At 42.1% G+C, this 26,312-nt stretch overlaps 1 protein-coding gene across 3 annotated transcripts in view; it reads right to left on the bottom strand.

The window, feature by feature from the left end:
- rempA (intraflagellar transport protein rempA) overlaps positions 1–26,312 on the bottom strand; it is a 116,642-nt gene that overhangs the window by 80,393 nt on the left and 9,937 nt on the right. For 2 of the 3 annotated variants that reach the window (XM_068380528.1, XM_068380527.1), the window contains exons 2-6: positions 24,473–24,626; positions 12,283–12,510; positions 4,054–4,196; positions 1,559–1,701; positions 813–988 (exon numbers count right to left, since the gene is read on the bottom strand). In XM_068380528.1, the coding sequence (XP_068236629.1) occupies positions 813–988; positions 1,559–1,701; positions 4,054–4,196; positions 12,283–12,510; positions 24,473–24,619 (837 nt within the window). In that variant the 5' untranslated portion in view covers positions 24,620–24,626. Of the gene's footprint in view, positions 1–812; positions 989–1,558; positions 1,702–4,053; positions 4,197–12,282; positions 12,511–13,247; positions 13,274–24,472; positions 24,627–26,312 lie in introns of all 3 variants that reach the window. The other variant, XM_068380529.1, reaches the window with a different exon arrangement.

Raw genomic sequence — 26,312 nt, 5'->3', positions numbered from 1 at the left:
CAAAACATTTTGGAACACATAGCTTGCCCTTAATGATGAACTTTAAACTCTTACACTTAAAAATATTCATTAAAATTACAAATTTGATTTAAGTTCTAAAGCTCAACTACCAAAATTCTTAATAAAATCTTGCTTAAAAAAAAAGTCACATGGGTAAACTACCATAAGAGGAACTGAAGGATTTATTCTCACGTAAGAATTAAAAAAAGATTCAAGGAAAGTAAAGTAGTTACAGTCGTGTATGAAGAGACCAAAGAAATAGTACCAAGAAAAAGTGATTCAGCAGAGACCAAAGAGATATTGTTGAGAGTACTTGCTATCATCTATAGTCTCCTGAATAAGGGATACTGTAAGATTTATCCCTTTTTGTGTTCTCCACAAAGGAATAAGACTGTAAACTGCAACTAACTAATGATTACACTTAATATAAATAGCACAGGCCTAAAATTAACCATTTACCATTGACAGAAATAGATACTTTAGTCATGCCTAAGGCCAACTTTTAAATTAACCATTTACCATTGACAGAAATAGATACTTTAGTCATGCCTAAGGCCAACTTTTAAATTAACCATTTACCATTGACAGAAATAGATACTTTAGTCATGCCTAAGGCCAACTTTTAGGTGATAAAAAAATTGCAAAAAGACAATATTTTGCTGTCCTCGTATTGTAAAACTTAATATACTTGTAGAGTTATTGAAAATTCATTCTCAAACAATTTGGGTATCATTGTATTGTTCAATTATTGTTCTTTTAATTTTTTCTGATCATAACTCTGAAGAATGAAATAAAAAGTACTGTATATTCACCTTGTTAACTTCAGTGACAGCTCCATCTGGGGCCACAGAAAACTGACCTAAAACCATCCCTTCAGTTATGACTACTAATAAATTTCTTGCATCATGATGTAACAACTTTTTAATGCCGCCATCTGCTTGGAGCACCTCGACACAGTTTCCCGTATCGCTTACATGATAAAGGACACCTGTAACCATAAAAACATGTGAAAGGTCCTCCATCTACGAAACATTCAGATACATACACAAATACAACCAAAATCATAAGTCTCAGATATTGTATCAAAAGTTCATAATACAATACTGTGATACAACATTATGTAATTTAATGCAATACGCAAGAAGACATTTGCAATACGAAACGGGAAAGTTGTTTTAATTTTGCAGCTGAAAATCATAGGCATACGAGTTAAGTGAAGTCTACCCTAGGCCATAATTTAACAAAATTTGACTTTCAAACAAATCTTGATACCTATTGCAAGTGAGGTCTTTCTGCATAATGTATATACTGTAGTATATTTTTCTAAAGATCCACTGTACAAGCATAAATACAGACAACTTTGGATAATCAAATTTCTATAAGATCTATAAAAAGTCTACATTTCTTTTTTTATTTAGATGTGTACAATATTGGATAGTAGTCCCATTATTTAATGCTAACCCGTATAAATCTTAGCAGTTGGCTAAGCATTCATCATAAATTCCTTAAAACAGCAAACTTAAAATTCTTAGACATTTAGTGGTATTTCATCACTTACCAGACGATGAACCAAGGAAGAAATTCAAATTGTCTGAACCACTGGCAGCCTCTCCAAGGCGTCTATGCCCTGTCCTCGGCCTCCATGAACTGAATATGTCCAATGCCCTTTCATCACCACTAACAGCAGCACGAGCAAGACCACTGAAATGAGAAGCAACTAATATTAACTAAGGCTCCACAAAGAAAAAGGTGCAATTTACAAAAATGACTGGTTTCAGGTTTGAAGAATATCTTGTAGTTTTCTGTTAAGTATCTCAGATACAAAATAAAAAAAAAAACACTCATCACCTTTTTTTTCACCCTAAATTGCAAATCTGGGTGACAAATTGCTTTATTTCTGGAATATTAACATTGATATCACTTTAAGCAAAAGCTTGGATGACTCCAGAAGCCTGTTATCAAGAGGTTTTATAAGCAATGGATGTTAGGGGTAAGGGGACGCTGTTGTAATTTTAAAGCTTACTTGTCAATTCATCAATTCTCCTTGTAGTAAGAAGATACAAACCAGGGAGGTGATTTCGATGTTTGATATAACTACTGTAAATGACATACCGGTAAGTTTGTGTACTATAGACAAATTTAAATAAAATTATAGATTTTTTAATTATTCCTATGATACAAACTTGTATTTGTATGGAAGCAAAGTTCTTGATCAAGAGGTATTGTACATGGGACAGACTTCTGTATTTTGTTTCTTCCATGTCACATATGTAAGCAGGGGAAGGACAACTCCAGTAACCAGCTATACATCCTGCCATATGGGATCCAAGGTTGACAGGGGCCTGTGCCCAAGTATTTTGTGTATACTGTATACAGAATTTGGTACCTTCTCTAGTGAAAATACGATACTAACTCGAGAGGTAACACTAGGTCAAAAGATTCCCAGACTTACATGACCTATTACCCATTCTCCCACTTTGTGAAAGGGAAAGAACCACAGCTACTTTGCTTTGAAAAACAAAAATACTACTTACTAATCTGTTGGGCAACACCTGTATCTGGTCTGACCAGCAAAAAGTGGACAAGTGACATGAATAGGAGAAAGACAGAAAAAGGAAGACCAATTAACTGTAATCCAACCTTTCACAACCATAATACATAGACATAATGCTGTTCTTGAGGGTTGTCACAATATATGTGGGTAGCCAGCCACATTTCTGAAGTAGGAACATTTCCCAAGACATATGGGCAAAACTCTCAAGCAGAAAAAGGCAAGCCAGACACCTTCTTGGAACTTATGTGAGAACCAGATATCCCAACCCTAGAGTAAGCACCCCTATTAGTAAGAAGACACCTTCATCTACTGACTAGGATGCCAACAACACTATTAAGACCAAGGAAACTTTGAAAGACTGTCTCTAGTCTCTAAAAGACAAATTGATTTGAAGTTAGCCAAAAACTCAAAGAGGAATGTAAATATGAATAACATGGAGTTATGAACTAAAAAGTCGTCACCAATCGGATAAGAGAACTACCCGATTGCACAAGGACACACCATGGTTATGTCAATATCTGGTGCAGTCAATCATGAATGATCACCAGTAGGATCGGGTTGAAAAACGCACCTCAACGCAGGGACGACTGAAAAAGAACAGAGACAAACTTGTAGATGAGGGGTTATCCCCCTTACCTCTCATCAACCACCACTAATTGATGATCTTCTTACCAACCTTGTACTACCATTCCAGTTTCCAACATTTGGCACTTACATAAATGATGAGGTCTTGTATTCTCATAGGAACAAACCAAGTATGTACTATTGAGAAAAAAAAAATACTAAAAGTTCTAATATACGGCTTTTGTACGGCCAAGCACAACATCCAAGATATCTTTTGTAGTCTCATCTAAGACATTACCAGTTATTCCCTTGGCCTCCAGGTTGGAAACTATATTTTCTATCAATGAAATATTTTGGCTGGTTGAAAAGTCCTGGAGAGGAATCTTTGGTGAAGCAGAATCAACACCAGACTCTGTTCTGATGGACATAGAGTATTTTGGAATATCAGATATTTCATGTATAGTTTCAGACACAGGAAATGAAGGCAAATCTGCTTTTACTTCCCCCTCCTCATCTTCAAGTTTATTACTTTCATATGGATCATCCTCATCCTCTGAAGTACTTGAACAGTCAACTTCAAAAGTACATGTCTCAATATGCTTCTGGTAACTTTCCTTGGTTCTATAAAGTCTCTTGCATTTGCCACACTTGTATGGTCCTTCTTCCCCTGGAGAACTTCTAGCTAAACTTTGTTCCTCGATATGCATGGCTAATTGACAATCTTCTTACCAACCTTGTGCTGACATTCCAGTTTCCAACACTTGGCAATACTTGCATAAATGATGAGGTATTGTATTCTCATAGGAGCAAACCAAGTATGTACTATTGAGAAAAAAAAAAAAAAAAAAAAAAAAAAAAAAAAAAAAAAAAAAAAAAAAAAAAAGGTAAAAATTCTAAAATTCCAAAATTCTTGAGAAATGCTGAAAGTCTCTCACCTGATATCTAAAGCGGGTTGGTTTTTATCATTATTGAAGTTAACTCTGAAGACAACTTGTGAAAGTGGATCCTTCAGCTCGTGTGTAAATACAGTCTGGAGATTACCCGAATTATCTACTCGCCAGCCAACCATTGAACCTGACTGGAGAAGAAAACTAAATGGTAACCAAGAATAACTAAAGTTTGATATTTTGGATATCTAGAAAATATTATCCAATAATTTCCATTAATAAAAAAAAATTAATGTAAAGTAATCTTAAAATTAAAATATAATAAATCATATAAAAAGGTTAAACTATAGCCCCACCAATCTAAAACCCTAGGGTAACCACTCACGCGATGTTGCCATTACATCATCGAGGCCCCAAATTTGTGTGTTGTGTCGTCAGGCATGAAACGTGTGTATGTCACCACATATAAAGTAAATGAAGTGCTCTCTCTCTCTCTCTCTCTCTCTCTCTCTCTCTCTCTCTCTCTCTCTCTCTCTCTCTCTCTCTCTCTCTCTCTCTCTCTCTCTCTCTCTCTCATTACAGGAAATTATTTAGAAAATCATTGCCTGCTTATTTCTCTATCGAGTCATGTGGCTTCTCTGATCTTAAATCTCAAACTTGCTAATTAGGTGCCATTAAAATAACCCATTCAATACACTTTTTATATATACACAACAATGAGCACGTGTTCCACAGGCAATCAAATAACACTGCAACATTGTAAAATATGCATGCCTCATGAATTGCAAGTTTAAGTTTCTTTAATATGCTAAAATATTTAAGTTACATTATATCAGTGTGTATACCTATCTGGAATGTCTTTGACCTAAATTAGATAATTGGTGCCTCGTTTGTCAAGATAACAAGGCACCGGTCTATTCCCGCCTCGCCTACCCCCAACCTTGATTTTAGAATGGTCGGACTATAATAAGAATATTCTTAAAAAAAGTTTTTTTTTCCCATACGAACTCATCATTTATATGTGCCAACATTCCTGATCTTCAAATATCCCACACTATTTTTGGTTTAAAATATCCTACAAAGGAATCAGAGATAGCATAGGGTAAATGACACAGCCTCAAGTATTGATAAATTATCTAACTTATTTCTTGTTTAGTCTTGGAATAAGGTTGCACAATTAGCAGAGCTTGGAGGATGGGAGGATGGAAATCATTATAATTAGAGTGAAAAACTAATGATATACTGTATAAATAAAGTTCTTCCATCAAATCTCAATGAAAAATGTGTGCCCAAATTGCAATTAATAAGTACGAGTAATAAGACTGGTCAAGGACCAAGCCACTTGTTCAGATACTACTACTAAAGAATTGTAGGATCCTCTAAGACTGGCCAAAAATTTTCATGTTCACTCTTTAAAAATATACTGAATAGACTGGCCCATTTTATTTTTTACAATTCCTCCTTGCTCACTCATCTGGCAACATTAAGTATACGGTACACTTTAAATTCACAATAAGCAGGTAGCTTCTGTAGCTTCAGTGGCTAATTGCCCACATGGTAAGGGCAGTAGAAACAATTTAGCTATGGTATGCAGTTTTTCTAAAAAAGATCTCTGAAATCAAACCAATCTTCCCTTGTCTTAAAAGGGTGCTATAGGCCTTGGTATATTAGTATTGGGTTAAAAGTTCTTTCACATGACTTAATCTACTTCCATTCTGTCAATTTTTCCCCTTTTTTAAACTGTTGAGTAGGTTTAATTGAAAGGCTTATGATGAGAGGTTCAGCCATATGTTGCCTTTTTCTTATTTTTTTGCATTATCTTCATATTTGATCTCTATTTTAAATAGCACCACCACTGTCTTCTCTGTGTCAATGTTTATATTGTTTTTTATCATTGTAATTCCTCTTACAGTTTATTTTACATTTTAGCCTTTACTGCTTTTCTTCTTTGTCCATATGGCTACATTCCCAATTAACTCCCCCCCCCAGGCTTCTTAGCCCACTAGGGCTGCAGCTCAGCTTCTATTTACAATAATATAGATTAGGTGGGAGGACCAAGCTTCTGGTTATTTCAAAGCTGAACGGGACCTGCTGGTTCCAGGAGAGCACTTGGAAACGGATACAAGTCGGGGATAAATATTCCGGGAACTCTGAGAGGACTGTCATGTGCAAGAACAAACCCTTCAGTATAATGCAAGGGGCTTATATAAGTAGTGTAGATGTTTAATAATTTAGAAGTGAACACCCTTATGATTTAAGGGATATTAAGAACTTAAACCCCAGTATTGTCAAAATATCCATGATGGCAACAATGAAAGGATAACAGGAATTCAAAACAATATGATTAAGCTGATTTCCCCCCCCCCCCCAGGTTGAATTTGTTTTGTCATTATTACCGGTCCCAAACAACACATTCTGATATTAGTAAAAATAATCCCTAATGTGTGACTTTGCAAATTTAGACTTTCATAATCAGGTAATTGTATTTGAAAATAAAGTTACAATCAAATCGCATCTAATTCTTCTTGGGTAATGGCAAAAATCTCCCACTTGACAGATGCCTTCCTCTTTACAAGGCAACAGTCCTGGATGCCTGGAGTTTGTCTTCACCATCACCAGTCAAGTATGAACAGCAAATTCACAAAAGCATAATTCATACTTCAGTTTGAATAACTCCAAGCAGAGGTGCAAATCTTGCAGACTCATTTCAAAGATGCAAAAGTTTCACACTACAGGAGAAAAACCTTCTTAACCAAAAGATGCAGTATGGAAGCTCATACCAATGGCTTGTATGAAACTTGGCAAGAATTTTCAAGATCAGGATTGGATTGGACTTGTAAACTTGGGCTAAATAAGACGACCTGGGGCATGCGAGGTAATTCATTGCACTTGGATGAAAACCCTGCGGTTATGAGATTGGACAGCAAGATAGAAGAAGTGGGAATGGAGATAAAGTAGCCTCAAGGAAAAGTCCCATTAGCGAGAATCAAACAAGCCTCATGGCTATACTTCTTGCAAATGTTTCATTGAAAATCCAACATTTAGTCTATGATGCTTAAAGACTTGCAAGAGGATGGCTCATATTTTGGGATGCCAGAATTTTTTTAAGTAAGCCATGTTGGTCAAGTTGTCATTATCACCATACCTTTCCTACCAAAGGAAATCCAAATACAAAACACCTCCTAAGATGTCCTCCTTCTCTAGACTGATCTATCACTTCCTGTTCTAATCTTATTATCCCTTTTAACACAAATTCAGACCAGAGTTAGCAGAAAATTATAGAAAATGTACCTTAATATTCTAAATAACTTAATAACGTAATTCTTTTGTAAACTCTAGGAATGTGAAGTCCACAAAAATAATGCCAAGTACCAAATCTAGATTGTTAACAAAATACCATTTTTTTTTTTCAAGTAATTTGTATTTTTCCTAACAACACAAACCCAAGTCCTTTAGTAAGAGTAAGATTATAGAGCAGCTGGAAATAGAGTGTTGAAATTTATAATAGGGTATCGGTAGTTACTAGCGAGTGCAAGAAAAGCCCCGATTCCTGCCAACCTACTGAGTAACCCCTTTAACCTTCAACCTAGAAATTACTGTGCAAGATAGATAAGGCAGAAAGTTTAACTTAAAAATTACTTTTACAAATTTTTCATGTTCCTAAACGATAAACAAACCTTTGTCCTAAAGAGACTTATGCTTAGGAGGGAGAGGTTCTAATGACCATACAGGGAGGTCTAAAATCCCAGGATGTCAAGATACTCTGACCTGACGAGTTGAAAGTGCTAGTTCCAATCCCCCTTCTATTGACCTGATAAAACTTCATGAGCTTGGCTAAGTTTCTGTCAGTCTACAGATTGTCATAGGGAACCTATATACTCATTGCAATAAAAAACTGAAATACTGCTAATTTTAAAGTGGTGGGTTTACATTTCTGTCCATCCACCCCTCACAAGGACATGGTGAAAACTATCTTAAACTAAATAGAATAGTTACTTAGTATAGTAGCTTATCTCATCAAAGGCTGATCCAGCGACGAAATGGCTCGACCGCTGCACCCAAACGAAGAGGAAAGAAAAGGGAAAATGGGCAGACATTCTTACTCTCATCATCGATTAACATTGCAACAGCTACCTTAGACAAGATGCTTCTTGTCCTGTGAAGGATCTAGGTATACAGTGGAACCTCTACATACGAATTTAATCCGTTCCAGAACCAACTTCGGATGTAGAAAATGTTCGGATGTCGAAACGAATTTTCCCATAAGAATACATTGAAATAGGATTAATCCGTGGTTGAGCCCAAAAACCTATGATAACTTCTTAATAAACTACTACACATAATTTTCCCATGAGAATAATGAACACTAAATTAGATAATAGACATGTAAATAAGAAGAATAGACATGTAAATAAGAAGAATTAGCAAAAAATGATAAATAAGAAACGGGTTTTTAGCGTCACTTTACCTTAGAAACTCCAGCGCAGGTGTTGTTAGTCTTGCTACGCAGAGAGGAGACGGACAGGCGGCGAGGAGGTAGAGAGGTTAACTACGATAAACGTACACTACCGTAACTTATTCTAACTTACACTAAGTGAACTTTAACATAACTTAGCTTTTTTTTTTTTTTTCATAATTTATATTTTTTTTACATTTTCTTTTTTTCTTTTTGATGATTAATTTTAATCACTTTCACTCTCTACACTTATATTGATTGAATTTTTTTCTCTTCACTCTTTGCTGTTTTCTTTGAACCACTTCCTTCCTCTTCATCACGAGTTCGCTTCGTAGTTTTTTTAAAGAAGCTATCGATAGAAAGTTGCTTGGTACAGCTTTTCAGAATGTTTCAAAAATAAGTTAGGGAAACATCATCAAACTGTGCAACTACACGACAAACCTGCTATTTCTTTGGATGGTATTTGTCGATGAAGTCGACCACGTCTTGATATTTTCCTAACACCTCTTTTATTTGCGCGGAACTTATTGCAAGTTCACTCATACGGACGCCACGCTCATGCTTTTCAATAATTCCTTGCTTTACTTCTAAAGAAAGCATTCCCTTATTCCTTTTCTCACCACTACCACTTGCGAAACTAAGCCTTTTAGGGCCCATGATTTTCGTAAAATACCGTAAAAGGATGAATGTAAAAAATCACGATTAAAACACAATTAATAGCAGAACGCACAGGGCACAACCACACAAAGCCAACGAGAACAGAGTACTGACCCAAGCCACGCTAATTGAGGTTCCCTCCGAGGTTGAAGTGCTGCCTTCTATTGGCGGAAATAAAAAACACATCAGGCGCTATGAGCACCGACTACGCATACGAGTATTGTTTACTTCGGGTGTCGAAAAAAAAATTCGGGTGTAGAGTAGGAACGTGTTCGAATTGTACTTCGCGTGTCGAAAAATTCGGATACAACCGGTACGACGAAAATTGCTTACTTCGTGTGTCGAAATAAAATTCGGGTGTAGAGTCAAAAATTTGCTCAAATTTTACTTCGGATGTTGGAAAATTCGGATGTAGATACGTTCGGATGTAGAGGTTCCACTGTACTACACATCTTATTGAGCAACTTCACTACAGGTCATAGAGAAAACATGCAAAAGGACTTGTTTGAACATTCCCACAGGTAGTGGGCTGTAAAGATTATCTGACATTTCTAGACTTGCCTTCAAGGCTTCCACAATTGACAGGTGCTTCCTGAAGACTCGTGTTGCCCCAGCTCCTCTAATTGAGTGCTTACATACACAGGTTCTTCTGCTTCTGCTGCTTGGGTTTGCACCCTCCTTATCCTCTCCAAAAATTAAGAGACTATCTTCTTGGATAACCTCTTGCAGCATCTGTTCGGGCTGATGAACAGATTTTGGAGCTCTGTTCTAAGGGTGAGTTCACTCCAGGTAGTGTCTTGGCACCCTCATAGAGCAAAGAAGTACACTAAATCATCCTCATTGTCAGTTGCCTTCTAGAGTAAGATGGAGGTTAAAAACCTGGTGTCATCGAGCCCCATTGACTTTTCCATTACAAACTAGACTGTAAAAGCCTTGAAATGTGTCTACCAGCACACTTTTTTCATTATATTCCTCACTTCTGATTGAAGGGCGAGGAACTTTTCTGCGGTCGGTTGATATTACGACCATGTCGTCGAAATCCGAGTGTGGCTAACTAAGGGGAGGGGAAGAACCAATGAATGGGAGGCGATATTCATCCTGCAAGACATCTACCGTCCAATCCTCTGCCCTATGATATTGTCACCTTGGCCAGTGGAACAACAGGTATCCGCTCCAGCCGTGATAGCAACAGGAAGCGACTACCTTCCTTAACATCCTCTGATTCCTCTCCTACCCCCTTCCCTTCTGGGCCATCCATTACAGGGTCAAAAGGAATGAATGCAGTCCGAAGATCTTCAAGAGGATGAAGCGGCTGGAGTAGCAGATCTAACTCAGGAAGTCGTGGAAGACTTCAGCGGAGTCTTATGTTTTCACTTTCTAGGTTGATCTCTAAGCCCATTTTCTTGAAGGAGATAGCTATGTGGAAAAGGGAGCCTTGGCTTGTCTTCTTCCACTTTTCCACCATTCCTTCTACTTAATTGGGAGGAAAGAGAGCTGGGTTCTAATTGATTGGCACATTTCTTAGTGTCACTGCTTCCTGGTGTCCTATGTCTCAAAAATTTAACTGCTACTGCATCTCTCTGCTTGAAAACCCATTGGTTAGCCAACTGGTGTACCAGCAAGGGGACTAATTACTCCCCCCCACCCACTATCCTGCCAAACCAGGTCTCTAAAAGTCTTCATATTCTCAGGATTTGTTAGAACCTAAGAGGAAGCAAAGCAAGCCTCAGTTCCTGACCAGTGGTCCAACCAGAAAGTAGTCTGGAGGTTTGCCATGGCAATAGCTTCCATACTAGCATACTCAGATGGCAAAAATATCATGGACGGTGTCCCTAGTCTCCACTAATGTCCCTGGTTCAGAGTTGTGACAGCGACATCTATCTGTAGAGGTGAAGGAATTGCTCTCATGGGACATAAAATTTGCTCAGTCGGGAAAATGCTGGAGGTAGAGTTCTGTTGAAGCAGCTTGCACACAAGGAGTTATTCTGGCTTCGTCAACGCTATTTACTGACCGGGTAAGTTCCAGGGAGGGCCTTAAGCCTTGTGATGACCAAGATACTCTAAAAAGGTTACTTACCTCACAGTCAATTAATTATTTCTAAACCATAAAGGTGTAGACTAAATTCAATCAGGAATCCTGTAGACAAGGGGAGGTTTTAGGTTATTTCCAAGTGACAGCATTCTGTTAGTCCAAGGGAAAAGAAAGGCTTGAACTATTCTTGCAAAAGACAGAGAGGAGCTATCAGAACCATCTTTGTACTCAACCCACATAACTTCCCTAGCAATTGCAGTATCAGCCTGAAGGAAGGAAGGTACACACTTGTTCAGTCTCAATTCTATATTATTCTACTTTTCCCATATGTCGCTAGGTCGATATTGTAGAGCAAATATAAAATTCGAAGAAACTTTAGAAACACAAAATCAAAAGTTAAGAAATGCAAACCAACTTTTAAGCACTTAACTACTAAACTACCTGTTATCTTTACAACTGCAAGAACTGAACAAACATAACTGAAAAAAATATCAAAATACAATCCCCAACAGGTGTGTATCGTTATTCTCAGAAAAAAATGCAAAATAACTTCCAGACCACTAAGCCTATAATCCAGAAGATAAGAGGCTGATAATGGAGAAAATGATGGTTCAGTCATTAAATGAAAAAAAGGAGTGAAAAGGTTTTGAAATTACAATACATGAATAACCTAATAAATGACTTGGGAATTACAATGAATACCAGTAATCCTCCACAGAGGGAACTGTCTGTGGTATTTTATTCAGCTGTTAACAGCTCAACACAAAAATTGATACAGGAAAGTGCAATAAACCTACAGTATTACTAATGGTCTGTTTGTCGACAGTATTACATTGTCTGTCAATGCAAAAATTAAAGTGTGCATACAGTATATACGTACAATGAGTGAATGGGTTTAGAGGCGAAATAAAATGTAATATACAGTACAGTGTGTACCAATTACTCAAAATGAGTCTTTTTCACTGAAACTTTACTTTCATATGCAGAACTTTAAGAGCACTGACCTATTGATATACTCTTGCATAAATGAAACTTAATCAACAGACGAAACTACATTTAAACTTTGAAAAAATTAATAAATTTAGTTTTCTCAAGCATTTACTTCTAATGTACTGAACGGCTTTTAACTTACAGCATCTCCTGAAACCAATCTCGTTCCTCCTGAGCTAAAGGCAAGAACAGAAATTGGCGCTCTGTGCAGACTCTGTATCTCGTGTAGCTCCTTATCATGGTCGTTCCAGATGAACAGCTCCCCAGATTCCCATCCAACTGCCATGATTCGTTTGTTGGGGTGCCAGACAACAGAGGTGACCTGTGCAGTTGGATGTGGAGGAATATCTACTTCATCGCACAGCTTTCCCTGTAGAAAAAAGGAGTATGAAAGTAAAGTATGGTACACTCAGGCACAATGTTCTATCTTATTTCTCTTCCTCTTTTTCTTCTTTAGATTTCTATAGTTTATATATGAAATATCTCATTTAATCTTGTTCCTGTTCTTAAAATATTTTATTTTGATTGTTCATTACTTCTCTTGTAGTTTATTTCTTGTTACCTTTCCTCATTGGGCTAATTTTTCCCTGTTGGAGCCCTTGGGTTTATAGCATCTTCCTTTTCCAACTAGGATTATAGCTTAGCTTTTAATAATTATAATATTAATAATCCGATTCTAAAGAAATATTTATCATTTTGCTAAGCAAACAATGACCATCGAATACTAAAACAAAAAGTGTATACAGTTAAAATATAGATACAGTAATAGTCTCAATTAATACAAAATTTACCCCACATAAAATTTTTAACATCAGTTAATAGCTACAGTCTTTGCAATACAAAATCACTTCATTACAGAAACTATCCATGGAAGTACTACAGATCTATGAAGCACTATAAATACAAAGTTCAAGATACAAAAATGTTTTTACTTGAATTGTCCAAACCATGAACCCAATTCAACAGATAAACTAATGTATAATACCATGAACAAACTATGATACCATAAACATAATTAGGCTACAATAAATTATTTAAGTACTACTATGCAATTGATAATGTATAAAAAGTTATTTTATAGAACACAATAAACTTCTCTGAGCATACTGTAGGGTTGTTTGTTCGATAGTCATCTGAAAAGGAATAAATTAAATTTACATCTTTATATTGAAGACCTAGAATAAAACTATGAATCAGCTTAATTCAACATGGTAGAATAAGGAACTTGTGAATGCTGTAGGGATCGAGACTAAAGCAAAGATGCACAGAAATATACAAGGGACCTCTTACACCTGTTCCTGAATGTAACAATCAATCGCCACTGCTTACTCAAGAGTTCTGCTGGTGAATCTCTACTCTTTCAAAGTTCACTCCAATCTGGGCTCACCATCACATTGAAAAATATCATGTACTTGCAGATCAATACGCATTAAAGACAAAGAAGCTGTTTGCCATGACACCTAATCCTTGCCATTGTGATATACAGTACTGGTTACGAACTGGAATATTGCAATCATATACGTACTATTGTCTCTTGTTGATGCAATAGTGTATCAGTAATTTATAAAATAATGTATTTTTAATAAATATTTCTGATAACTAAAAAAAATCCCGAGTCCTTTAAAGGGAGTATGATTTCAGCTTAGCTGGAACTAGGCTTTTAAATTCATGACGATGCATCAGTTGTTACTGATGGGTGACAGAGAAGCCCAGACCACTCGCCATAACACAGAGCAACTACTTTGACCTTCATAAACAGCTTGTGGGGTGGTTGAGACAGGAAGTTTAATTTGAAGGATTTGGGTTTGTATAGTCAGGAAAAATAATCATTTAAAAAATTCATGATTTGTTCCTATACAAATACAAACCCCCCTACTTTAATAAGAGACTTACCCTTACGAAGAAGGAAATTCCTATAGCCAAGGTGGAGGGTTTGAAATCCCGGAATGTCAGAATACTCTGACGTACAGAGATGCGGAAGTGTAGACTCCTATCCATCTAACAACCCAAGAAATATTCCTCAGGCAACAGAAAGTTCCTGTCGACAAACAGAAGGCTATGGAGGACCCTATATCCTAAAGAGGAGGATATGATGTCTGAAACGCATGGTGGAAAAAAAAAAATAGGTTTTATACATTGTGTTCATCCTCCCCTTTCAAATAAAGATGAAGAACACACATAGTGTGAACCATTGGCATGCAATAGACAGTCCAAAGCAAAGAAATTTGAACCGATATACCTCCCCTCAAGGATGAAACACGAGGTACTTAGAATCTGTAAGTACAATGGTACCCAAGTTTAGCAGTTTATCTTATTCTGAGAGTGAGTTAGCAAACTAAAATGCTTGCAAATTAAAACAATTTTCCCTAAAAAAACTAAAGGCAATACATTACACATTCCACACATTCATAAAATGCACATACAGTACACACCGATTTTTAAAGGTTTGTAATGGAATTTGGTGAACAAATTATAACCCCTAACATCAGAAATGATTGAAAGTTACTAATTAACAATAAAAAATCTAATTAACAAATCAACTCGCACTTTACCTTTGAGAAGTCTTAGCTGGTGCGAGGAGGAGGAGGAGGAGGAGGAGGAGGAGGAGTTTACTTCTTGGAGGGAAAATCTCCATCACGAGAACTCAAGGTAAAATATCAGGAGTTATCTCAATCGAACAATTTTCACTATCAATAAGTGAATCAAGAGTCTCAATTAAGTTCCTAGAGTCAGGATCATCACAGCAGTATTAACCAGAATTGGAGAAGGGCTGGCATCCTTGGGACGTATAATCTTCTTTAGCATGAGAGCTTGAGAAGCCAGTTCTTGCTCACACGACTCATGTGTAGCAAGTTCCTTGAACCAGAGGGGGACTTATACCCTAAGGAACACCTACGCAACAGTGTTGGAGGCCATCCTGCCCTTGACTTGGGCTCTAATTACCTCCCCAAGGTCATCAAACTCTCTGATGAGAGACAAGACCGTGATGAATGTAGATTCAGCCTCCAGATTTTCATCTTTGCTGGTAGTGGTCAGGAGTCAGGTGCCAAAGGATTAATGGTGTCTCTCGACTCTTCCTTCTTAGGGAGGGGGGAGGTTTGCCACGATATGGTTATAGCTCCCGAGGTTTCGCTCGTTTCTCCTTGGAGCTCAAGCCCAAACCTAGTTGGTACGACAAAGAAGCAGGAAGAAAAGCAAGCAGGTTTAATTCTTCTACAGCCCAGGCAGTGCCCTTTGCCCTCGCGCAAGTCTTGGTGACAAGGCCATGGCCTGTGCCACTGAGGACTCAAGGGAGAGCACAGGGAAGACCTGCAGACATTAGTGTCCTTGGGCAGTCTGTCGCCCAAAGACAAGGATCTCTAAGACTGTCTGTTGAAGCCGTTACGTAAATGTGGAAAGATTTCCTCCTCAACCCTTCAAAGGGGAAGACCTGTCTTCTCTCACAGGGGTAGAATACTGATGTGAAGAGCATCTTCTAGCTAGACTATCTTGAAGTCTTATCTGGCCGAGGACCTCATTCAATGAGAAAAAGAGGGAGAATGTCACTGGATGCTCGAACCTCTCAATCATTCAAGGAGTACTGTACCTGGTGGTTCAGTCCAAAGGAGTTGGGTCCCAATTTCTCCAGGGATCAGAGTCCTACTGCATGAAGTGTGACTGCGGTTGGCACTTACTAATGTACATTATCACATGGAACAAATACGTTAAGACTATTCATGCGATGACCTAGAAATGGAAAGAGTGATCGTCACGACCTCACATGAGAGGTCATGTGGGAGTGCTTTACGAGTGGAGAGCTTGCGCGTCGAGCCTTGGCGCTTGGGGAGCATACACAAGGGCATCATACGACTGGAGAACTAACCCATGAAGAACCTGCACTTGAAGACTTATGTGAAGACACGGCTCATATAAGTTCTGCACACGGAGATTTGATACGTGGAGATCGTGCACACGACTTCCTGGCGTCTAAATGTAGCTCTTAGGAGGAGGAGATCATGGAAAGGGAGTTGATCATATACACGAAGACATCCATCCACAAGGAGAAACTTACTAAGGTGATTGTGCACAAGGATCTTATTGACAAAGCACAAGGATCTTGTTGACAAATCTGAAGTCCTTCATCAAGTCGTAGGTGTCATTCAGAAGGTCTCTCTTGTACTCTACGCCGAGTTGGCCTGGGTGTCTCGCCATCAGGCGAAGACAGAGGATACAGCGTACCTCCAGCAGGAGTATAAAAGCCAGCTCTCATACCATTTCACCTTTCCGAGGGTTGGCAAGGGTCTGTGTAATTTTCTGCGGCACCTGTCACGCATGTGTAAAGGGGATTCGGAAGACGTCTGGCAAAACTTGGTACAGAATGTCTTTTTCATCTTCAATGGTCAGGCAACATCTGAAAGCTCAACAGCAGAGAACAAGGTCAAAGGTAGAAGGCCGAGATGAGAAGTAGGGCGATGTTGTTTCCTCTCCTTGCTAGAAGTCATCGTGAAGGATTTATCAAACAGCAGCAATAACACCACAGAGAACAAGGGTTGACAATCATCTTCGGTAGGTTGGGACCAGTCAATGAGCACCATATCCTATGCACTTTGTAGGGGGGGGGGGGGGGGCAGATAAGGAAGGCACAGCAGCAGACATCATGGGGATCCTAGCATTGACAAGACTTTCAGCAGCTTCTCTGCAAAAGACACTATCAATGCTTAAGGAGGGCCACTAGAACCTTAGTTCCAGGTCCCTGGAAGTGTTGTCTTAAGCTACTAGAGCAGTGGCCTCACTTAGAGGTGCAGGGCTGAGAAAATAATCTTCTCAGGTGGAAGATGATAAAACACCCTCACCTAAAGCTTGCCCCTATAGCATACCTCAGTAGCCTTCCTTTGGAGGACTTGGCTCTAAAGGAAGTCGAAGAGGGCGCAGCAATTCGAGCAACAGAGGGCAAGAAGCGAGGCAAGATTTCTCAGTTTGAGGGAAGTCCCCATAGCCGAAGAATCCCTCTTAGCCTTCTTCTCCCTCCTTTTGTCGTACACGGTACAGACCACTGCGAAGGCGACCATGACCTGCACTCCTCACAGGATGATGACTGAACATTCATGCCCCCTTGCAAAACGGGCACAAAAAATGAGAGCCCATGTCCTGTTGGCCAAGAAATTTGCCAGTTGCGGTCAGGATTACCAAGGCAGCCACACATACCTAAATGTGGATTCTCCATCACAAGCACAACCAGTCAACCTGAAATGACAAATTCGGAGATAATTTGTATTTTTCCTAACCATACAAACCTTAGCTATTTACATGGGGTATTACTTTCGGCGTAGCTGAAATGACGAGCCATTAGAATTTTAACGAGGGTTAATTACCCCCGCGCTAGTTAGCAAGGGGGTAAGGGAGTGGTAGCTAGCTACCCCTCCCTCCCTCACACACCGGTGAACTGCTTCACTTCACTTAGAGGAAGGACTTGCCTTGCGGGACAGGGCTGGCGGGCAAATATGTGTAAATAGCTAAGGTTTGTATGGTTAGGAAAAATACAAATTATCTCCGAATTTGTCATTTGTTCCGTAACCGAAATACAAACCACGCTATTTACATGGGGTGACTTAACCCTTAGGTAGGGTGGAAAGTCCCAGCCTTACTGGCTTTGGCTTTACCCGGGGACTCAGAATCCGAGTGAGCAGCACTCGAGAAAAAGAGTCCCTGCACCTCATAAGTTCTGGAACGTGCAGCCTACATAAGCCCTAGAAGCTGACCTGAAGTCCTTTAGATGAAATTCTAGGCTAGGACGTTCCCAATACCACCTCGTCAGGGTATGGGGGACGTGACAGTACAGTATTATCTTAATACTGTACTAGGAACACAAGGAAGCATGGTTTACCTGCAGTCGTTTGAGGTCAGCTATGCAGAGAACCCAGGATGCTGCTTTCCCCAAGAGAGGGGAGGATGAAGAAAGAAGTAAGGGCCAGACATACTCTTTCATTCATGCACTCTAAAACCAGGTAACAATGCCCTCAACCTTCTGCTACCTGTCCATTAAGGAGCCTGAGGTTAGACCAGCTGTTGTGCAGCCACCACAGGGCCGATAGAGAATGTATCAAGGCTCCTGTGGGTCACGTCCTGCAGGTAGTGGGCTGTGAAGGTCGTTTGACGCTTCCAGACCCCAGCTTGTAGCACCTGCGTCACCAAGAAGTTTCTCTTAAAAGCCAGAGACGTTGCGATGCCTCTGACATTGTGTGCTCTGGGACGACGTGACGGAGGAGGATCTGGATTCAAGGCGTGGTGGATGACCCTTCGAATCCAAGCTGAGATGGTATTCTCCTCTTCGTCCTTCCCGTGCTCACAAACAGGGCTTGCACGCGGGGACGGACTGCAGCCGTTCTCTTCAGATAATGCCTCAGACTTATCACTGGACATAGTAGCAGATGGTCTGGGTCACTTGTTACAGAACGGAGACTCGAAACCCTGAAGGAGTCGAACCGTGGGTCCGGCACTCCAGGGTTCCGAGTCTTAGCTACAAACTCAGGGACGAACCTGAACGTTACCTCCCACCAACCCCTTGAATGGGCGACGTCGTATGAGAGACCATGAAGTTCACTGACCCACTTGGCTGATGCCAAAGCGAGCAGGAAAACCGTATTCCAAGTCAGGTGTTGATCAGAGGCCTGGCGTAATGGTTCGAACGGAGGTCTCTTAAGAGCCCTGAGGACGCGAACCACGTTCCATGGAGGAGGTCTCACTTCCGACTGAGGGCAGGTAAGTTCGTAGCTTCGTATGAGTAAAAAAAGCTCCAGCAAGGAAGAAATGTCTATTCCTTTCAGCCTGAAGGCTAAGCTTAAGGCTGAGCGATAGCCTTTCACCGCCGAGACTGAAAGGCGCATTTCCTCCCGCAAATACACGAGAAACTCCGCTATTGCTGGAATAGTGGCATCGAGGGGAGATATACCCCTCCCACAACACCAACCACGGAAGACTCTCCACTTTGCCTGGTAGACTCCTGCGGATGACTTTCGCAGGTGTCGAGACATCCTCTCCGCAACTTGTTGCGAAAAGCCTCTCTCAGTGAGGAAACGCTGGATAGTCTCCAGGCATGAAGCCGAAGCGAAGCTACGGCCTTGTGGTAGATGTTGCAGTGTGGTTGCTTGAGTAGCTCGTGTCGTGGGGGGAGTTCTCTCGGGAGTTCCGTCAGGAGCTGCAGAAGGTCCGGGAACCACTCTGCGTGATGCCATAGTGGAGCTATTAAGGTCATTGACAGATTGACCGATAGTCTGGTCTTGTTGAGCACCCTTCTCATCAGACAGAACAGTGGAAAGGCGTAGACGTCGATGTTGTCCCACCGTTGTTGGAAGGCATCTTGCCAGAGTGCCTTGGGTTCAAAGCTGTCGCGAACAGGTCCACTGTCGGGGAACCCCACAAAGTCAGGACTTTGTTGGCTACTTGAGGATCCAAAGACCACTCGGTACTCACTATCTGCGATGCTCTGCTCAGACTGTCAGCGAGAACATTCCTTTTGCCCGGAATGAAGCAAGCTGATAGTGGAATTGAGTGGACTTCGGTCCACCTCAGTATCTCTACTGCAAGATGGGATAGCTGTTGTGAAAAGGTACCTCCCTGCTTGTTGATATAAGCCACTACAGTGGTGTTGTCGCTCATCACCACCACGGAGTGGCCCACCAGGGTCTGTTGGAACTGTTGAAGGGCCAGGTAAACGGCCTTCATTTCTAGCAGATTGATGTGGAGGTACCTTTCTGATTCTGACCATAGGCCTGAGATCCTCTAGTTCAGAACATGGGCCCCCCACCCTTCTTTTGACGCGTCCGAGAACAGCATCAAATCCGGGGGGAGGACGAGAAGATCCACTCCATTTCGAAGGTTTTCGTCGGTCAGCCACCACTGCAGGTCTGTCCGTTCCGCAGGTCCCTTAGGGACCAGAGTGTTCGGGGAATCGTTGCCTTGATTCCACCGGGACTTGAGCCGCCATTCCAGGGATCTCATCCTGAGGCGGCCGTTCGGAACTAGACGGGCCAAGGAGGCCAGGTGACCTAGGAGACGTAACCAAGATTGGGCTGGAAGCTCCTCTCGTCCGAGTTAAGGTCTTGCGACCCTCCTCAGCCTTGCTATCCTGTCGTCTGAAGGAAAGGCTTTGTGGAGATTGGTGTCTAATATCATGCCTAGATATACCAGTCGTTGAGTTGGAAGCAGAGAAGACTTCTCGAGATTTACCATGATCCCTAGATCTTGGCAAAGTCCCAGAAGCTTGTCTCGGTGTCGAAGAAGGGTCGACTCCGAGTCTGCCAGGATCAGCCAGTCGTCCAGATAGCGGAGGAGACGGATGCTGATCCTGTGTGCCCACAAAGATATCAGGGTGAACACTCTGGTGAACACCTGAGGTGCTGTGGAGAGACCGAAACACAGCACCTTGAACTGGTAGATCTTGTTGTCTAGGCTGAATCTCAAGTACTTCCTAGAAGACGGATGGACTGGGATCTGGAAGTACACGTCCTTCAGATCCAGAGTGCACATGAAGTCTTGCGGTCTCACTGCAAGTCTGACCGTGTCTGCTGTCTCCATGCTGAACAAAGTTTGCTTGACAAACTTGTTCAGAGCTGAGAGGTCGATGACAGGTCCCCAGCCTCCAGACGCCTTCTTTACAAGAAAGAGTCGACTGAAGAAGCCTGGGGAGCCGTCGACGACCTCCTGGAGAGCATCCTTCTTGGGCATGGTCTCGACTTCTGCCCGAAGGGCTATCCCCTTTGCCGATCCCATGGCATAGGAGCTCAACAACACTGGATTCGCTCTCAGGGGAGGAAGAGACGTTATGAACAGGACGCGATATCCTTGGCTGATCACAGAGATCTTCCAGGAATCGGCCCCGAGTTGCTGCCACCTGTCCACGCAACTTTGTAGGCATCCCCCCACTGGTGGACATGCAGGGGGATTGCCAATCCTAGCGTTTACGGCCTTGGCCGCTCCACCTAGGATTCCTACCTCCCCTGGAGGACTTTCCGCCTTTCTTGTCCTCGACAGGAAAGGGCTGCTGCTTAGACACCGTTGCCTTTGCTGCCGGAGCCTGTTTCGATGTCCTAGACTGACGAGGCTGCTGATGTTGTTGTTGTTGAGGAGCTGGAGGCTTATAGGGCCGAGATGTAAGGGCCCTTTGGAGGAGTGAATCGTGATTCGACTTCCTCCACCTCTCAGCTGTCCGTTCCACATCCTTGGGCTCGAACAAACTCTCTCCAAGGACGGAGGAGTGTCTGAGGTTGCCGACCTTCACGGCCGGGACTTTCGAGTGGAACCTCTCGGTCACGGCATCACGACGTTTTAGGATCGAGTTTGCCCACAAGTTCAAAACTTGGTGAGCCAGGAACTCGATGGAGCGCGTGCCCAAGAGGAGGAAAGTCTCCAGGGCCTTCCTGGTGCTCTCCTTGGACAAGTCCTCAGATCGCAACAGGATGCCCAGAGACCCCAGCCAGATATCCAGCCACGAAGTGGCCTGCATTGCACACTTTGCGACCTTCTCCTGGCTTAGGATCTCCGTAGCCGAGAATGTCACCAGCCGGGCGGAGTGTTTCTCGAGAGAAATTCCCCTAGAGAGCTCTTCCACAGAGTGGTGGAGGGGAAGAGCTAAACAAGACTCCCCCATGATCTCGAAGTACCTCCTCTGTAGTACACAAGGAGGTGGGAGGAGTTTGTTCCCGGCAGAGGAACGGTTGGAGGAGGCGAGTTCGGAGAGCTGGCCCTCAACCTTGTCTCTGGCACTCTTTACTCCCTGGTACCAGGGCAGAGCCGCGCTGGCCTTTGGGAGCTTCTGGGTACCGTAGACTTGGTCCAAGACCGTATCCTTGCCTTCGCGGGGGACGGTCTCGGGGTCCTTGAATCCGTTGAGTTGCCTCATTAGACTCAGGACCTGCCAGAAGGCATGCTCCGACTCGTGCCGCTCTCCTCCTTGTGGACTGGCAGCAAGGTCTCCTGTCCCCAGTAGCTCTACTTGGGGAGATACGTGGACGTTCTCCTGGGGTCTCGCTAGCTCTGGTCGAATCCGGGTTGAAGACTTAGGAGCAGTCTTCGAGTCCTTGGGCTCCCTCCTGGGAGGGATACAGGACTCAAGCAAAGAAGTCTGGGGGGCTCCTCTCCACGCGAGACGGTTCTCTCCCTCGAGGTGGGGTTCCACCCATTGGTGCCGTGGGAGAACGCCTCACCTCGCTGGATTCTCCTGAGGACGGAAAGGCTTCGTCCACAGGGGAAGGAGAAAGTGTCTGCGAGGGGGAAGGGGCCTTCCTGACGGACTTCTTGGGAGCCAGCTTAACCCTAGGAGAAGTTACCAAGAAGTCCACTCCTCTCCTTCTCTTCAGCGGGGACGAGACTGCTGTTGGTTTCAGTCCCAGATCAGCGAGGGCTGGCTTCATAGCCTGCACGACCGCTTTGATCAGGGACCCGAACCAAGGCTGGCGGCTGACCGACGCAGAGTCAGCAACACCCGCTGGAGAGAAGGGGATCGGCTGATCCTTAGGAGTGGATACCACGGGGCCTGCCTGAAAAGAAGAATGTTGCGTAGACCTCTCCGAAGATTCTTCCTGCTCCTGGACGTGCGCAGCTCTGCGCTTGCGGGGTGGAGATCGTGAGAAGATCTGGAAGCACGCCTCCCCGAAGATTCGCACGGTTGGGCACGCTGCGAAACCCGGCGGGAATCGCTGGCGAGGTCGCGCTGGCGCGAGGGTAGAATCGCTGGTTGGCGCGCGGGCGCGCAGGCGAGGGTGCGCGCGGTTGTAAGGGCGAGCGCTGGCGGTCGGGAGAACGATGGCGCGTAGGCGATCGGTGGCGCGTTGGCGAGCGATGGCGCGTTGGCGAGCGATGGCGCGTTGGCGAGCGATGGCGCTGAAGCCCCAAGGAAGCCCAAAGCTGTAAGAGATCATCGTTAGCAACAGGGTCATCAACAAGATCAATGCCCTCCCCCGGAGTAAGAGGGGGAGCTGCCTCGCTATGGGAGGCAACGCCCTCTCCCGAACCCCGAGATTAGGAAACAAAAGAAGGGCCTGCGCTACCACCCGCCGGCCTCTCGCGAGAGATCGATCAAGTGGGAGCTTCGGAGGAGGTTCGGGCAGCGGAAGAAGAGTCCTTGGAACCTTCCTTCTTCAAGGCAGCCCTTGAAGGAGAAAGTTCACGCTTAGGCTTCTTCTTACACCGCCGGGCAAACCTCTTCCACTGGGAGGTAGGCCACTCCCTGCACTCACTACAGTTTTTATCCCTTTCACACCGTTGACCTTGACAATGCGGACACAAGGTGTGAGGGTCCGTCTCGACCGCCGACATGAACGTTCCACAAGGGCGGTCGGGGAGTCCAGGGCACTTACGCATGATAGGAAGGAAGGATGAGGCCAACTTCAAGCACACAAGCTGAAAGAAAAAGCAAAACAAAATTAAGGCTGTCAATAATGCGAGGGCGAAGCAGAGACGTCTGCTCATCGCCAGAGCCAAAAGTGAAGTGAAGCAGTTCACCGGTGTGTGAGGGGGGGAGGGGTAGCTAGCTACCACTCCCCTACCCCCTTGCTAACTAGGGCGGGGGTAATTAACCCTCTTTAAAATTCTAATGGCTCGTCATTTCAGCTACGCCGAAAGTAATACCCCATGTAAATAGCGTGGTTTGTATTTCGGTTACGGAACAAATGAGAAAGAGAGTTTAGAAAATAGAAAAAAAACAGCCAAGCTTTGTTTAGGACAGAGTACATTCGTACTGCTCTGTAGCAGAAATTAAAAGTGGCTACTCAGCGTGCTGGTGGTGGGGCAGGGCTTCCCCTCCAACCGGATAGTAACTACAGACGCTGAAATCATGCTTCTATCAAAAGACGAAGGTTTGCACTCATGTAGGAATAAATGTGTCAAGCATAAGCACTATAAAGACTATTTAAATGTCCTTACACTAACATAATGTGGTCTTCATCAAGAAATGCTTTCCACTCAATGCAAGAAAACCTATACACATTCTAAAGGTCCCCAAAGGAATACAGCCTCTCAATCTCAAGACTTCCATGGTAATAGGAGTTTTGGATTAAGGATTTTGTATGGAAATAATAAAAAGATACAGTATACATAATAAGTAAAGCTTTCCACAATGTCAGTTTTTCATTATCACATCCAATAGCCCAACCAAATAGTGGAAATTTCTTTAGTATGCATACTTTCCTCGCAGCAGACCATGGCATGTGATCATAAGAAATAAGGGGACCTGTAATATAGTATTACCACCCAAAAAAATTTTTGTATGACAAAAATAGGCGAGTACCAATGAAAACTAATGCAGTATAGTAACATGTACAATACAAAAGGAAAATGAGCTTGAAATTCAGTTTTACCTCTCCAGTATACACATAGACAGCTCCTCCCTTGTCTTCGCTGTACGATGCCACAGCAAGGCATGCCGCTTGGGCATGCCAAGCAATCTGCGTGTTGATGGCATGGTTGAGGGGGTTTTCAACTATGCAGTCAAAATATAAAGACATCTCTATCCTGAAAAAAAAAAAAAATACTTGAATCAGGGTACAATTCTTAATTATAAAAGTATAAATAACAGTATTAAACACAAACAAAAACTTTATTTTCATAGATTTACACAGCAGGAGTGCACAGTGAAGATTATACTATAGTCAATTTTTTTTAGTGAGGCAGATTTGCACTGACTCGCAGGGGTGCCCTTTAAGCTCTTGAAACGTTTCCTTCTCACTGATTGGTTGGACAAGATAATCCTAACCAATAAGAGAACAGGAAACTTTTCCGAGCTAAAAGGGCACCGCCGAGAGTCGGTGCAAATTTGCCTCATTTAAAAAAATTGAGTATAGTTAACAACTACTTAAAATTAAATTCTTACATGGAAAATTTAATGCAAACGGTAATAACTGGATGTAAAAGCCCACCTGAAACTGATAAGACCAAAGTGTAAAAAATGTGTCATTGATAAGTTCACAGACTTATTCCTTAACCCTTTTACCCCCTGGCTATTTGGAACTTTCCAACCCTTAAGCCCCAAGGCATTTTTTTTTTTTCAAGCACATTTTGCAATATATATTTTTTAAATTGCTCTAACGGCCTTAATTTTTGTCATAGAGAGGTCAGGTTGGTCTCATTCTTTGGTAAATGCCTGAAGTTTCTCATAAAGTTATCAAAAACATGCAAAAAAAAATGTAAATAGCAGTTTTTTGTAAGGACGTACCAGTACGTCCATGGGGGTAAAGGGATGAGTTTTTTTAAACATACCAGTACGTCCATCGGGGGTAAAAGGGTCAAATAGCCTTAGCTGGCAGACTATTCCATTTAAGAGCAAGTGTGCCTTTATATTCACTTTATCACTTAAATGAAAACGTCCCTGCTTGATGTTCTGCCAGACTCAAGTTTAAGACCCATTCAAGCTCTATAGTTCTTTAGTGTCTTACATCCTCACCATACTTGTGAGCAAAGGATGGAGGGATTGGGGGAGCCTATAGGTCTACCTTCCAAGTCATCAGCAGTCACTCCCTGGTCCTCACTAGTTCTAGCTTGGATGGAGAAGGGGCTTGGGTGCTGATCTTATGTATAATACTAGGTAGGCAGTTAATTCTAATAGCCAGGCCTTCTCCATCATGAGGCTCAATACTACACAGTATTCTAGAAGTTTTATTCCAGCCGTTACCAACCAAGTTGTGAAATGATCTTCCTAATCGGGTAGTTGAATCAGTAGAACTTCAAAAGTTCAAAGTTGGAGCAAATGTTTTTATGTTGACCAGGCTGACAAGAGTCTTTTTATAGTTTATATACGACATACAGTATCTGTTTTTGACGTTGTTAATAGTTTATATAGGACATATCTGTTTTGACATTGTTACTTTTTTTAGAATGATTTATTGTTAATTTGTTCTCATCATTTATTTATTTCCTTTCCTCACTCTGCTATTTTTCCCTATTGGAACCCTTTGGCTTATAGCATCTTGCTTTTCCAACTAGGGTTGTAGCTCGGCTAGTAATAATAATAATAATAATAATATGTTGTGTGGTCAGTCTCTAAGGCATTGTCCTGCTAAGGCATTGTCACGGTCCCTTGCCTCTGCCATTCGTGAGCGATCTTTAAGAGGTTACTAATGCTATAAATGAAGTTTTTATGATAAAACAAAGTTTTATGAATACTTACCTGGCAGTTATATATACATAGCTAATTATCTCTAT

Source organism: Palaemon carinicauda, chromosome 9, assembly GCF_036898095.1.
Source record: "Palaemon carinicauda isolate YSFRI2023 chromosome 9, ASM3689809v2, whole genome shotgun sequence".
In the NCBI taxonomy this organism is placed as follows: Eukaryota; Metazoa; Arthropoda; class Malacostraca; order Decapoda; family Palaemonidae; genus Palaemon; species Palaemon carinicauda.
This window is presented reverse-complemented; position numbering and strand designations above follow the sequence as displayed.